This window comes from Nasonia vitripennis, chromosome 2, assembly GCF_009193385.2.
Source record: "Nasonia vitripennis strain AsymCx chromosome 2, Nvit_psr_1.1, whole genome shotgun sequence".
In the NCBI taxonomy this organism is placed as follows: domain Eukaryota; kingdom Metazoa; phylum Arthropoda; class Insecta; order Hymenoptera; family Pteromalidae; genus Nasonia; species Nasonia vitripennis.
Genome location: NC_045758.1, coordinates 8,668,417 through 8,681,533, shown reverse-complemented (window position 1 = coordinate 8,681,533; position 13,117 = coordinate 8,668,417). Strand labels below are relative to the sequence as shown.

At 47.1% G+C, this 13,117-nt stretch overlaps 1 protein-coding gene across 2 annotated transcripts in view; it reads left to right on the top strand.

Annotated features, from left to right (window-relative positions):
- The window catches only part of LOC100118814 (TNF receptor-associated factor 4), a 40,326-nt gene that overhangs the window by 5,755 nt on the left and 21,454 nt on the right, over window positions 1-13,117 (top strand). Inside the window, exons 1-2 of one of the 2 annotated variants that reach the window (XM_031923137.2) lie at window positions 4,857-4,984; window positions 7,169-7,419. The exons of the other annotated variant lie outside the window; for it this stretch is intronic. Of the exons in view, the coding sequence (XP_031778997.1) occupies window positions 7,246-7,419 (174 nt within the window). The 5' untranslated portion in view covers window positions 4,857-4,984; window positions 7,169-7,245. Of the gene's footprint in view, window positions 1-4,856; window positions 4,985-7,168; window positions 7,420-13,117 lie in introns of those variants that run through there. 2 annotated transcript variants of the gene reach the window in all.

Sequence of the window (13,117 nt, the reverse complement as noted above, 5' to 3'; positions counted from 1 at the left end):
GCTCGAGCTAATTTTTGTCTCTACGATTTAGCGTGGAAAAGAAACCATTTCGAGGGCACCACAGTCTATGCTCACAGCGAATAATAGCAATGCACGCGTACATTACGTGTACTGCACGTAAGTTATAGAAATCGCTTCGAGTCGCTCTGAAAACTGAAAAACATCGCAGAGCAAGGCAGCAACGGGTCTGTCACAAGCATGTCAAAACACGCGCGCCGGGCAAAGATCGTAGATAGCGGTTACATTCTGAAAGACAATTGTTTGGCAGAGTGAAAAGTCAAACTGATCATTTATGCTCTGCAATAAATGAACTTTCTGGGTGTATCCTGTCGAGGACCGGCGCAATAAAACGGATTAGCGCCAGGGGTCTCAGGTACACGGGTATGACCCGCCCGTTACCTGGCCGTGCAGTCAGGTAGTCTTTCTTATATACGACTGTGTACTGTGATTTTCTACCGCCATCAGTGACAAACACGACTGTTTGCGAACACATGCTCTTTTCAAAATACAAGAACCAATCATACATTTATTTATTTCGAACTGCCATTCGCTGCGTTACTCATCGAAGAAAACTTCAACCGCACGCACAGATCCTCGACGCGGCGTACGTGCGAGCACAGCATCCTTAATTCATGTATCCTGCCAGCTCGCCTCTATACACTATAAGGGTCTTCTCGGTGTGTGGCGCGAGCGTGAACCCGAATTCGTGCCTGATATTTGAAAATCAAATTAGCCGCGCGCGATCTCGAGGCTCCGATTAGATGGACATCGCCAGCAGCAGCGGCACACGTCATTTGTTGCTGGAAAAGTCTTTCGTGTATATACGTATATAGGTATACACACCCTGCCCCGTAAAACTCGAGCGTGGAACGAATCGGCCGATCGTGAGGATTTTTAAAAACGTATACTCTTATATGCTAATTCGGGCTTCCGGCATAGTTTGTCGGTCTTACGTTCTCTTCTGCGTAAACTCAAGAGCTGCGCTGCTGCTGCTGTCTTTGCGTTGCGTAATTAATTACTAATTTTATGAAAATTATTTTTTCTCTATTCGCTCTGTGCATCGAGGTATTTTACGCTTATTCTACATAAATTGGTGGCCGCCCTCGGAACCAAACGGTTGCAAAAATGTGTAGCTTACATGGGAAAGTGGCAAAAAATATTTCTTATGAAATCCCTAGATGTTTAAAATGCTTGTAAATTTTTGTATACACCAAGGGCACTGATATTTATCTTTCGAAAAAGTTTGCACCGGTTTAAAGTAATACCAAAACCAGCAGTTCTCAGTTTTGCCGCCAAAAGTGGCGCTGATAGTAAATTGTATACAGAGCGAATAAGTACCACCCAACGCAGGAAGCCACTTCAGCGAACCTTTCCTCGCCGTTAAAACTCGAGCTTCCATTGAAAAAACATTCCTCCTACATCAGCCTATGTGCAGAGGAAGCCTCCTCCGCTATTAAGCCGTTTAAAAGATGAGAACAAACGTAAACGCGCGCGAGCGGGTGAATAAGAATGCGTTTTCTTTGGCCTGGTTGCGTGCCTGTAGCCGCCGCTGCGAAATTCATTGTATACAGTCCTCTGCCAGCACAGCGACGAGAAAACGCGAAAATTCCCGGCGAACCGCACTCGTACATGCATCGAGTACCGCGTTTCCGTTCGCGTCGGAGAGTTCGCACGTGTCTCGCTTTACTTACGGCCTATTCGCCGCTTCACCTCGCGCGCGAACTTTCTCTCGAGTTCGTCCGCGATGAATAAACAGACCGAAGGACGTTTATATTGATATTTTTTCTTTTATACGACAATCAAAATATTTTTAAGGCAACGTAACGGCGTACAGCTCGAAAAGCAAGCGCGCAGACGTTAAGAAAACCTTCAACAGCAGCGAAATAGCTTGCAACCACCACAATTTTAAGGCCTCGTAAAGGCGCAGTGCGTATATATAAGCGAATTAAATCGGGATTTCATATTTTCTCGCGCTAGCTCGACAGATGGGGTGTAAAAAAATAGCTAAAGATTATTAGCCCGCACTTACGAAGCTGTTGCATGCAGTCCGAGACAGCTGGAACTCGCGGCGCAGCTCTTTTTCCTCGATGCATTCCTCTTTCAATTTGCATCGAGAGTTCGCGCTCGCGCGCCGGAGAGATGGATGACGGTAATTTGCCCAGGTGATCAGAGCTTAATATTTCTTCCTGGTTGCGCAGTGTTCGCGCGTCGGACGCTCACCTTCGCTCTAGAATATTTCTCAGTGTATAGATATAGAGCGACGAGTGTTATTATGTATATGTACCTCGTGGAGATGAGGTTTTCAGAAAAACGTTAGTCGCGACGTGATAATTATATTTATTCAGCGCAGCTAGCACACGTGCGCCGTATTCGAGGTCGGCTGACTTTTCGAAAACGTTATCTCGCGCCGTGCAATAACAGGAGAGACGCGGTATCCACAGCTCCTCTGCAATTTACATAAGCAAAACCTATCCTCCGAGATCTAGGCCGGCCGTGCAAAACGAGATATCGGCCCACGCCTGCCCAGTCCATCCATTTTTCCGCGCGAAAGGCACGAAGTTCGATTGCGCGCGGCTATCTTCGTGTACGTATGAGCTCAAGCGGTTAACTCTCAGGCCTCGAAATTTCGCTCGTCTGTCGCCCGCAGATCGAGGAAAATCCGGCATTATCTACGCTAAGGAAAATATACCGTTATATCTCGGACAAAGCCGCGGCGGCGCGAGGAAGTGGCTATAGTTACTTCGGCTCGCGCGCAGGGCGGCAATTTTACGCTGCACCGGACAGATGTTGCGACCGCTAGAGCCGTGCGCTCCTTTCGCACTCTCGCAGCTCCATCGATGCGTTGAGGATTAGTCTACGGCGAGTAAATTGCGAGAAGGCAAACAAAAATTATACACGTCGCCTTACGAGATATAGTCTGCGAGGGGTTTAATGATCGAGCGAGCAGATGCGGTTGTTGTTTTGATGTTTTTATGGGAGTTTTATGCTACTTTGAGACGAGTTAATAATCGCGCGTTTTCCGATCGAACCGCCGGCGTCGACGAGCTATTAAGACTAGTTTGGAATAACTCTATGCCGTTTTATTGAGCTATACATAACGTAAAGTTCAAAACAGCTGTTCCGAAATCTTGCAATAGTATAAACTCATCCTATCTACTTATACAGTTCCTTTGAACATCGTTGTAAATTCCGCCTCCTAAATTAAGCCCCAAAATCCAAACACCACCCAAGCGACCTAAACAAACTTGCGTACGAGTCACGAAAAAGCCTCGCGTACGCTATCTCCCGCGCGCATTGTTTACAGTCGCGTTTCTCGAGATACGTCGCGGAGATACAGCCACATCTATATCCTTTCCGCCTTCGCCGTAATGCACGGGTTCTGGTAGCATATATATGCCTATGCCGGAGGACGAGCGATGTAACGCCGGGAAATGAGAGACTCGCGCTGCGTAAATACTCTCTTTAGGGAAGTGGGCTTATAGGCGAACGTCGGCGGAATGCGGCACTGGAGCATGGGAAAAGCGGATCCGCGGCTTTCGATGAACGCCAATAATGGAGCGGCGCCTGCAGTTCTATAGCTGTATAACTTGAGAGATCGAATTCGTATTGTGCGCTGTATACGAAGTTTCACTACCTTCCAGGCGCAGAGCATTGTTTTCTGGGAATCGCCGCTTAATTGCTTTATAGTTATGCAATGTGTGCAGGGCTTACTTTGTTTTGTTGGATTAATTTCGTTATGCATGGTTTTGCATAAAATAATCGATACTAAACTATATATACGCGGCGTCGCGTCGAATCCAGTTTTTCCAGCTACAGATTAATGAAATTAATTCAACAATCCAGCACGGTAATTTATTCCCCCATCGTGTGCTCGCACGCAATTTCGCTTTTTTTTAGAACCGTGAAAAGTTGCTACCAGCAGCCTCGGTCCCCTCAAGAATTGCCATGAAAATCGCAGAACTATGCGTATATATCGGAAAACTCGCAAGTCAGCGCAATTCCAAGAACACACACTCGCTTGTAATGACAGCCTCGCACCATACGCTGCAAAACTCGAGAGTCACACTCTCTATCTAGGCTAATAGCACAACTGCGGGTATAACTTTCAGGACGATTAAACAAATAAAAGAAAAACGAAAGAAACTCCGCATGGCGACACATCCACGCTCGCAAGGACTCGCGCGTATAGCTATATATATATACGCCTATACAGTGCGAGATGAACTCCGCAGCGTATAGAGCTATCCTTTCACTTTGCAAAGCTAAAACTAAACTCCTTCGCAGCTCGATGTGTAGGTATATATGTATGCAACATCGCATCAGGGACGTACGCGCAGGATGTGTAATCGAAGAATGTTCAACTCGCGCGATTGCGAGTGCGACTGTAATATAGGTGTATACACCTGGACTACGCCTTGGAAGCGAGTCAAATGAAGAACGGCTATTTTTCTTTTATGGGCGTCGTAGCGCGCCTCGTAAAACGCCGTTGTTACGACGCGCGCAGGTGCGTTGTATAGAAGCTTCTCGCGATCGTTTTCATCGCGGCAGATTATTCTTGGCTGATGCTGCGATTGCGATATACCTCTAACCGACGCCTTAAGATTCTCCGATTTCTCTATGAAAAATGAAAGCTCGGAAGGAAAAGCTTCCGCTTGCACATCGACCGCAAAAACCGAACGCGGAAACTCGCAGCAGCAGCAGCAGCAGCAGCGGCGGCTAATACAGGTAACTGCGCGAAAACCGGCACGCGTCTCTCAGCGTGGAAAGTCCTGCGAGGCACCGGCTCCTCTCCGTACGTCCGTGAGCTCTCGCGAGAGGCTCACGCGCTTGTACGTACTCGCGGCTAGTAGTAGTCTCTCGTTACCGCCGCAGGTGACACGAGCGCTCGCGCTACTGCAGGAGTACTTACACAGATATATAGGCTTGATTTAACTTTCCCATCAGTTCGCGGGAGGATGTACCGCTGCTGGAGTCTCTGAGAATCGTAGGATTGTAGATTTGTGATGAATTGATCGTTTAATCGAGTGCTTTTTAGTGATGTGAACTTGCGGGCGGTTTATTTTTTTTTTTTCGACATGTGTGTGTGTGGCGTATAGTTATAGGTGTTATTAGGATGGAGAGGCGAGCGTGCGGGCGTGTTTTTTGAGGAGGTATAGGGGATCACGCTTTGGTGGACTCTATTATTGGATTTTGAGCGGTTGACGTTTTTTATTGAGTGGATAGGTAGTGCTGGTAGGGATGGAGGATCTTAATCAATTTTCTGTGAAGTTTATTGCGGCCGTTTGAGGCGCGGTTCGTGTACGTGACTAAAACTTTGGTCGGCAGCTGGCTCATAATTGAATTTGCTCGTACGGTGTGGATTGAGAGATTTTAAAATTTTTTTGTGATTTATGCGCATCGAGTCCATTAATAAACGAAAGGCTATATTGGTCGGCTTAATGGATCGTGTGCGTATTATAGATTTTCGCGATGGCGAAACGTCATTTATAACTGTAACGACAGCATATATCTAAGAAAACATAATTAAAAGAAAAGTTTATCTCGCTCGCGGTTTACCGTAAGCCGCGGGAAGAGTGGATTTCTCCAAGCTGGCTCTGCCGTTAAATCCAGACTCACTAGTTTATCCGTAGTTTTCTATTATCAGCTATTAAATTATTCATGATAGATGGATCGAACTGCGAATCGCCTTGACATTTATGTCACAAAAATAATAACTAGAAGATAGAAATATTTCTTCGTAATTATTCTTTGTTTACGATATACCGTACGCAGACGTGTTCGAGTTAAATTACTCATCATGCTTTGAGGTCATGAGCATCCCGCTTTAATTATTCATCACACACAAGCCGCAGAAAAATAAGCCATCTCATACGAAGCACACACACACACACACACACACACACACACACACACACACTTTTAATGGAAAACCTCAACTTCCTTATATTGTACGCCGAACTGCACCTATCCACATTTTCAATTAATCTCAAAGTATAACCACACAAATAACATAAACCATAAATTCAACACTTTGCCCGATTGAAAAATAGCGTGAAAAAGTTCACTAGCGCTGCTCATCCTCTGCTTGCGCCGATCTTAATTTTCATCAAACGTATACGCGCGCGCGCGAGCGGCCCCGCGAGGAAAATTAGCATTGAAAGAGGCATACCGGAAATCGCAATATCTGTATAACGAGCTCGCCTGCGCATATTATACTCCTGTCTCTTTCACTCCTATATGCTCATTCTATTCTGTCTGTGTTTCTTTTTCCGACGCTTTATGCTCGCTTCTGGAAGCGCGTCTTCTGCTTTATCTGGAAACGGATAGGCGGTAATTGTTTGAGAAAGCTGTTCTTTTTTTTTCAAGTTTTCGCGAGTAGATTTACGCCTGTACTAACTACTAATGCGCACTCGGAGAGGATGATACGTTGTATAATCCTTGAATTCTCCATTAATCCAATGCGTCATCAAAGGGGGGCAATTACATTTTTAATGAAAACCTTTCAATCTGGCGTCGCGCAATTAATTCAGCATGGGGTTGATCCGTCGAGTAGACGAGCATATAATACAAAAAAAAATGCTTACACCGATTTCCAACAAAAAACACAGCCAAAGCTGCAGCCTGCAGACGCGCTAATTCAATAACGATCCTCACGCAGCGCCGACACCTTCGCAGCAACCCCAAGGAGACGAGAAGCTGAAGAAGTCCCTCGAGCGCACTAATCCACCTACTTGGACGATTCCTCAGCACCGCTCCTGCAAAAAAAGCAGTCACGGCCCTCCTTCCTGTAGACGCATTGTGCAGCTCTCCTCTGTCTCCCCTGCGGTGCATACACCGCGTCGCAGGGTTAATGCTCGGGTCCCGAATGAATATTTCATTAGGTAAAAAGCGTATACCTATAAGCCACATACGTACGCGCGTCTATAGGAGCTTAATTAAGCGCGTTGTTCGTATAGTACCACACCGCGTGGCGGTATATATAGAACGATAAGTTAATACACCGCCGGTCACGGCGCTACGATCACGTGTGGCAGATGCGCGCGTGGCAGGAAGTTCGCCTCTCCACGTTATATTGCATTCTATACGCTATACACACACGCGCGCGCGCGCGCAAGCGGACCGGTCAGCTGCGCCGGCTATATACTATACACACAAAAAACGAGCGTAGGCGAAGAATTATAGAGCAGAGGTCCAGCCTGACAATAGTCGAGTTCTGAGTGAGGGAGAATATCTCGAGGGCGAGCGATGCTGGCGAGCGCCTGCGCGGGCTGTTTCATGCAGGGAAGGAAGAGCTTCGACGCCGAGATCGCCGGCCATCAGAGGCTGCACAGGAGGCAGGAGGAGGAGCAGCTACAGCTAAGGGCTGATGCGCGAGATGACGAGGAAGAGCCGCCGCCGGCCTCTGCTAGCTGCAGGAGGGTACGTGAGTGTCATGTTTTCTGGCTGTTGGCTTTTTGTGTGTGGCGGTGGACCCCTATGCGTGGTGTAACGGGGCCGTACGCGGCTAGCAGATGTCGTTTTATACGGTCGGTGTGACTGTTCACTAATTTGACTTTAGAGAGCTTTCCCGGCTGAGGATGATGATGGCGATGATAGTGGCAGCTGGTGGTGCCTGATCGTTTCATTTGCCATCTATACCGTAATCGAAAGCTGTTCGAAATTAATTTGAAATCGAATTGATTGCTCGATTATGTTTAATAGGTGTACCATAGCGAAAGCAAACATATACAGCTAACTTCCTAAAAAAAATGTCACACTTCCCGAAGCTCTCAATCCCAAAGAGAGCCACAGCGCGTGTCAGCAGCAGGCGCATACGACCGAAAAAGAGCACGCGTCCGCCCTCATTCACGCTCACGTTTCTTCCTCTTTGTCCCTTACACTCACCTCAGCGTCGTGTGCATCCACCCGTTTGATTCACCATGAGGGCATCCGCTTCTTCTCCCCCTCCTTTTTCTTCTTCCTTTCACCGATGCATTTACATTACCTTTTTTTCCCTCGGTTTTATAGCTCACAGTCCGGCGAGCTTTCCATACACGTGCGCGAGGGTGTATTGTGAGCGCGGGTGCGTGAACCGTTAGATTTTTCCTCCTTGGATCCATCGGAGAGTACCTGGATTATGACGAAAATTTTTTTTTCGGCCCTCGCTTATTATAAGCGGGTCTGTGCCGCGGCACGTTCGTTTGTTTGTTCGCGCGCAGCGTTGGGAGTGTTGATACCGAGTTCCTTTTGGAGAGACGAGCAGCGAGACGAATGTGATAGGGATTTGGAAACGCGAGAGAGTCTTTGTCGCGAGGATGGTTTTTTGAGAGGGAAAAGGATCGGGGTCGTTCGACCGTAAACAGATTATTTTCGATAAAAGCGCCATTATGCCTCTCTTCTACTGCGTTGCGGAGATGTCTTCGTGTTTCTTTTCATTTTACTTACCGCTCTGCGTGTGAATCAGAAAAATCGTCCTACGAAAAAACACATGCAAAAAGAAAACAAACTCGCTCGGAATTTCAAATCTCCGTGAAGTCTCTCGCGAAAAACCAGCCGCGTGTGTACACCCCCCTGCATTACGCAAAGCCGCGCATCGGGTACATACATATTAATAGGCATTTTCTCGATCCGTGAGAACCTCGCATTCCGAGCGCGCGAACGAGCGAACGTCTGCGCGACACGTGCTGAGGAAAAAAGGTGCCCCCCGCGGACGGCTCATCGCACTGCTGCAGATGCAGCGCATATTGCGAAAGTGCGCGCGTCGTGTCGGGGAGTTTTTGCACACGGCGTTCGAGAGGGCTGTGCGTGTTTGTTTGCGTGCGACGGTGGTTTTTGCGGGGATGAAGTGAGGCAACGCTGCGTTCGATATTCATTAGGACGTGGCGTTATTGTCAACTTTACCGATTTTTATGCTCTGGTTTGATGCCGAGATGAAGCTCGTTACTGCATCGGCGATTGTGGGAACCGACGGGAGCTGGTTGAAGGCTGTGTAACACGGATCGCAAGAAAGAAGATCTCTCTGTTAACGTCGGGAGATCCATCAATGAAGCTTGTTTACGCAATGCAGTATCGTGTACTTTCATTAATTCGCAATAGTATTATGTACCGCGGTCGGCTCGCGTTCTATGTAAACAGAAAGTTATATATCGGTGTACACGCTTAGAAGTCACGCGTTAAGTATAATTACTCCGATAAATTACAGTTTTATTTTCGTTCACGAGAAATTAATTACCCTCTAATGCGCCCTTAAAGTCTCGGGAAAATTTATTCAATAACTCGAGTAAGTTTTATGTAGCCTCGCCTAACGTGTGTCTCTCCCAATAAATCTCCCCGCAATACGCACGCAATCCTTATTCATCAAATCACCCGCGATCGATCATTTAAATTGCTCAATCGACAATAAGACCAACCTAAGCGCGTCGTCTATCTCAAAAGAGCTAAAAATAAATCACAATCTCGCCATCCCCTTCCTGTAAGAACCATAATCTCGAGTAACGCCGTTTCCTCCTGATGCATCTCCTCTCTAAGCAACCCCTCAAAGGAGCCCGCGGGGTAACTTAAAACTCGAACAGAAGCGTCGGTCGTCCGTCGCGAGAGGCACGTGCCTCGGGGCAGATTTATCTCCTCTCGCTCTCCTGCCCCCTCATATACGTATCCAGACCTCAAATAAATTTTACGAGCCGCCGCCGGGGGGAATAGAACTGCAGCCGCCTTTTCCTCTATATACGGTACACCGCAGCGAAAAATCGGTATACAGCCTAAGAGGGAAAACGAGTCCAGACTCCCGTATGTGCACGTGTAGGTATATTGAAAGAGAGGAGCTGTAGAGGATGAGGTCGAAAAAAAGGGAGCGCCGCGGCGATATTGTGTTAATAAGCGCAGGCAGCCGATCACGCGCGCGCGCGCGCAGCTGCCGCTGCAGTGACAGCTGGCGTCGAGAGGTGTACCTTTCGAACACACCAGGTGCTCCCTCTCTCTCTCTCTCTCTCTTGGCATTCCTGAGGGACGCTGTAGTTCGATGAGCATAGCGCATAGGATTTTTGGGGACCGAGCGGATGCTGCACTTGGGCCACAAGTGCGCGCCAGGTTTCGAGAGATTTTGAGAAAAGGTGTTGGCGCGTTTGCGGACAGGCACGTTTTGCCGATTCTGCTTTCGTTAAAGGGTGCGAAGAGCGGCCTTTCTCGTAGCGTCTGCTCGTCACGTGTTATGCTAATTTTTTCGTGGGAGTCGCGTCCAGGTGATGATTTCTCGAAATTCGATTCATTGTTTTCAACTCTGTATATGAGGTTTGATGACAGTTCGGCGATTATAGAATAAAAGAATCGGTGATGGCAAACGGCTCTTTAAATACGACACATGGATCGGTATATTATGAAAGATCGCGTCGCGTATAATGCACGTACTCTCTTGCTTCATTATCATTGTATTACGATCTACGCTGACGCAAACTCGTCATCCTATCGTCGATTGAGCTCGCTATAACAAATGCGCTCTGTGTACACACTCGATCGGCATTGACCCAGTGATGATAGCTTCGCAAGCGAAAAGCGAATCAAAAGATCCTATACGTAGTACGTCATAGAAGCGTTTCGATCAACAACGCCTGATGCAGTAACTGGACTAAATACGGCAAATCCGTGCTTATAACAGTTTATTCGCGCATCCCTAAACCTCGTATAATATCCATACGTGTCGCGCACTTTTCATAGACGACTTCGACACCTTTAGCACGTGCGCCTGCGCGACCTCAGCTCCGTCTATAATTATAATATGCAGGGCGTTGATCGAGTTTCCTCGGTTGGCTTTATAACGCGATAAGGAGTCGACGTTCGTCGGTTAATCGGATGGCGACTCTAAATTCTTAGAAAATCCAATTAGAAAATCCAATATTAGCGCACTTTGCATCGAGTGCCCGAATGCTCCCGATGGGAAGTAGACCAGTCGATCTCGTTATTGAGCCGATGATGCAATTATCGCCGGGAAAATTAGCTGCGTCATCAGGATTTTCGGTCGTTATGCGGATTGCGAAAATGATTGCATAGATGTTTGCACAGATTTTTCTATCGCTTACATAGTTACGAAACTGATGATAATTATTGCTGATGACAAGCGTAATAAATCACTCTGTTCAAAACTCATACACAGCTCTCCTAAGCCGATTTCTCATAGAAAAATCAATATTTCTCGTCAAGCTTCTTACCTTTACCGGCAAAAAATCGACTTCGAAAATCACCCCTTCGCAGAGCACCATCAGCTGTCTACTAATCGTTCCAACCAAAAAATCACATAACTCAGTGCGCTCTTTTCAAATCGAAAAATCGTCCTGCACGAGTCTGCAGCACCCATGCATCTGCCCTACATGTATCGATCTCTGCCGACGATCCCCCGTTGTGAAATCCAGAGAATCAATCCCTCGATCCGCATTACGATTTTTCACGCCTGTGTATACGTATAGCGTATAATAAGGAAAACCAGGGGGGGACCCCGCCCGAGAGGTATAAACGCATAGCATAATATGTGCACATGGCGCGCGCCGGCTGAATGGTCCCCTCCTGTGCACCGGTCGATCTGCATCCTCGGCTGTATAAGGATTTTTCGATTCCGAGAGGGCTTTGACGCGCGCGCTCGTGTGAGGGGGGAGCGTCAGCACCTGCCCCCGAAGGCACGCGCGCAATTTGAGACTCTGCAGCGTGGCGAATTTTTGTTTTTATTTCGAGGATTATTGGCCGGTGGCTCGCTAAATCGACTGTTATTAATAGCTTGGGTTGAAAGAGTTATTTATGCGCAAAAAACAATATTCCTATGGACGTGTTGATTTAATAAGGAAAATGTAATGTATAATCCAACACTAGATAATACTCGAGCAATTTCACTCAACTCTCGCTGCACATATCGTTTCATACCGTTCATTTGCAGGCTGTTTAGGGCATGCATCGATTAATATAACCGGCTCGCCTTACATCCATATGATATGAAAGCGAGAACGTTGGCCTTTGCTTTTCACCACTCGGGATCGCTGAGCGAGAGTCATTATACGCGCGATTTTCTTTTTTCTCCACGAAGGATCGGCTTATCCGAAAGTTTCATCTCCTTGAAAAAGCCGAGCGCGCTTACAACGTTTTCACTCGTGTGCAGTGCGGGTGGAGTCTCGCTTTGTAAATAAGCCATTAAATTTTCTGCGAATGGAAAATGTTTGCATTATAGTTATAATTGAGTTGATTGTTCATTTTTCACGGTCTGTGACTCGGGCTTCGCTGTATAACGAGGAAAAGTGCCGTCCAGCGCAAGGTGAAAATGAAAAGTTGCAAACGTCGATTAAAGCGAACCACACGTCAATCTCGCAGATGCGAAGCAGTCAATGATACAGCAAAGTGCCGCCTGCAGCACACCTCGAACAAAGGGGCGAGCGGAACCCGTTCGCGATAGCGCAGGAGGCGCAGAACCAAAAGTCTGTCGCGACAGATGTCCACGAGCGCAAAAAGTCAAACATCGCTCATATATATGCGATGACTCGGCTAATGCATGAATAGGGTGTATTATGTATACGCTATACTGCACTATAGCGAGTGAGAGTATACGTCAGATGTGTAGTCGAGCATTTGGCGGATCGTCGTGGTTTTTCGTGTAATGGATCTGTGGAGAGTCCGTTGGTGATTGATTTTTTTTTTCCAAGTCTCTATATGTAAGGCGGGATAACGGATACTTCAGTTTCGCTACATGCGCGGGAAACTGGAGTGAATTCAAAAACGAATTTTAGAGCGTTTACGTCGAAGCTGTCCTGCAGTGCGCGCGTGGCTCGTCGAGAGTCATCAATATCGTCCCTCTTCGCGCTGCTAGGGATAACTATTTACTTAGCTCGTGGAAATCCGAGAGCTAATTGTTTGGACATCGGGAAAGCGGAGAACGGGAAGTCGGCGAGTAAAACGTGTATATGCATCTGTTTCGAGCTCTCCCTTCGCTGTCTGTTTCTGTTTGTTCAGTTTATGAATTTATCGATTGTAATCGGAAACCTAGCACGTAGGAAATCGCTTTATTTTCGTACTATGGTGAACCCTCGTTCATTTTTGCGCTCACAAATCGATATGCAGTTTCAAAAAAAAAAAATAAAACACAGCGCTTCCAAACACACCGACGACA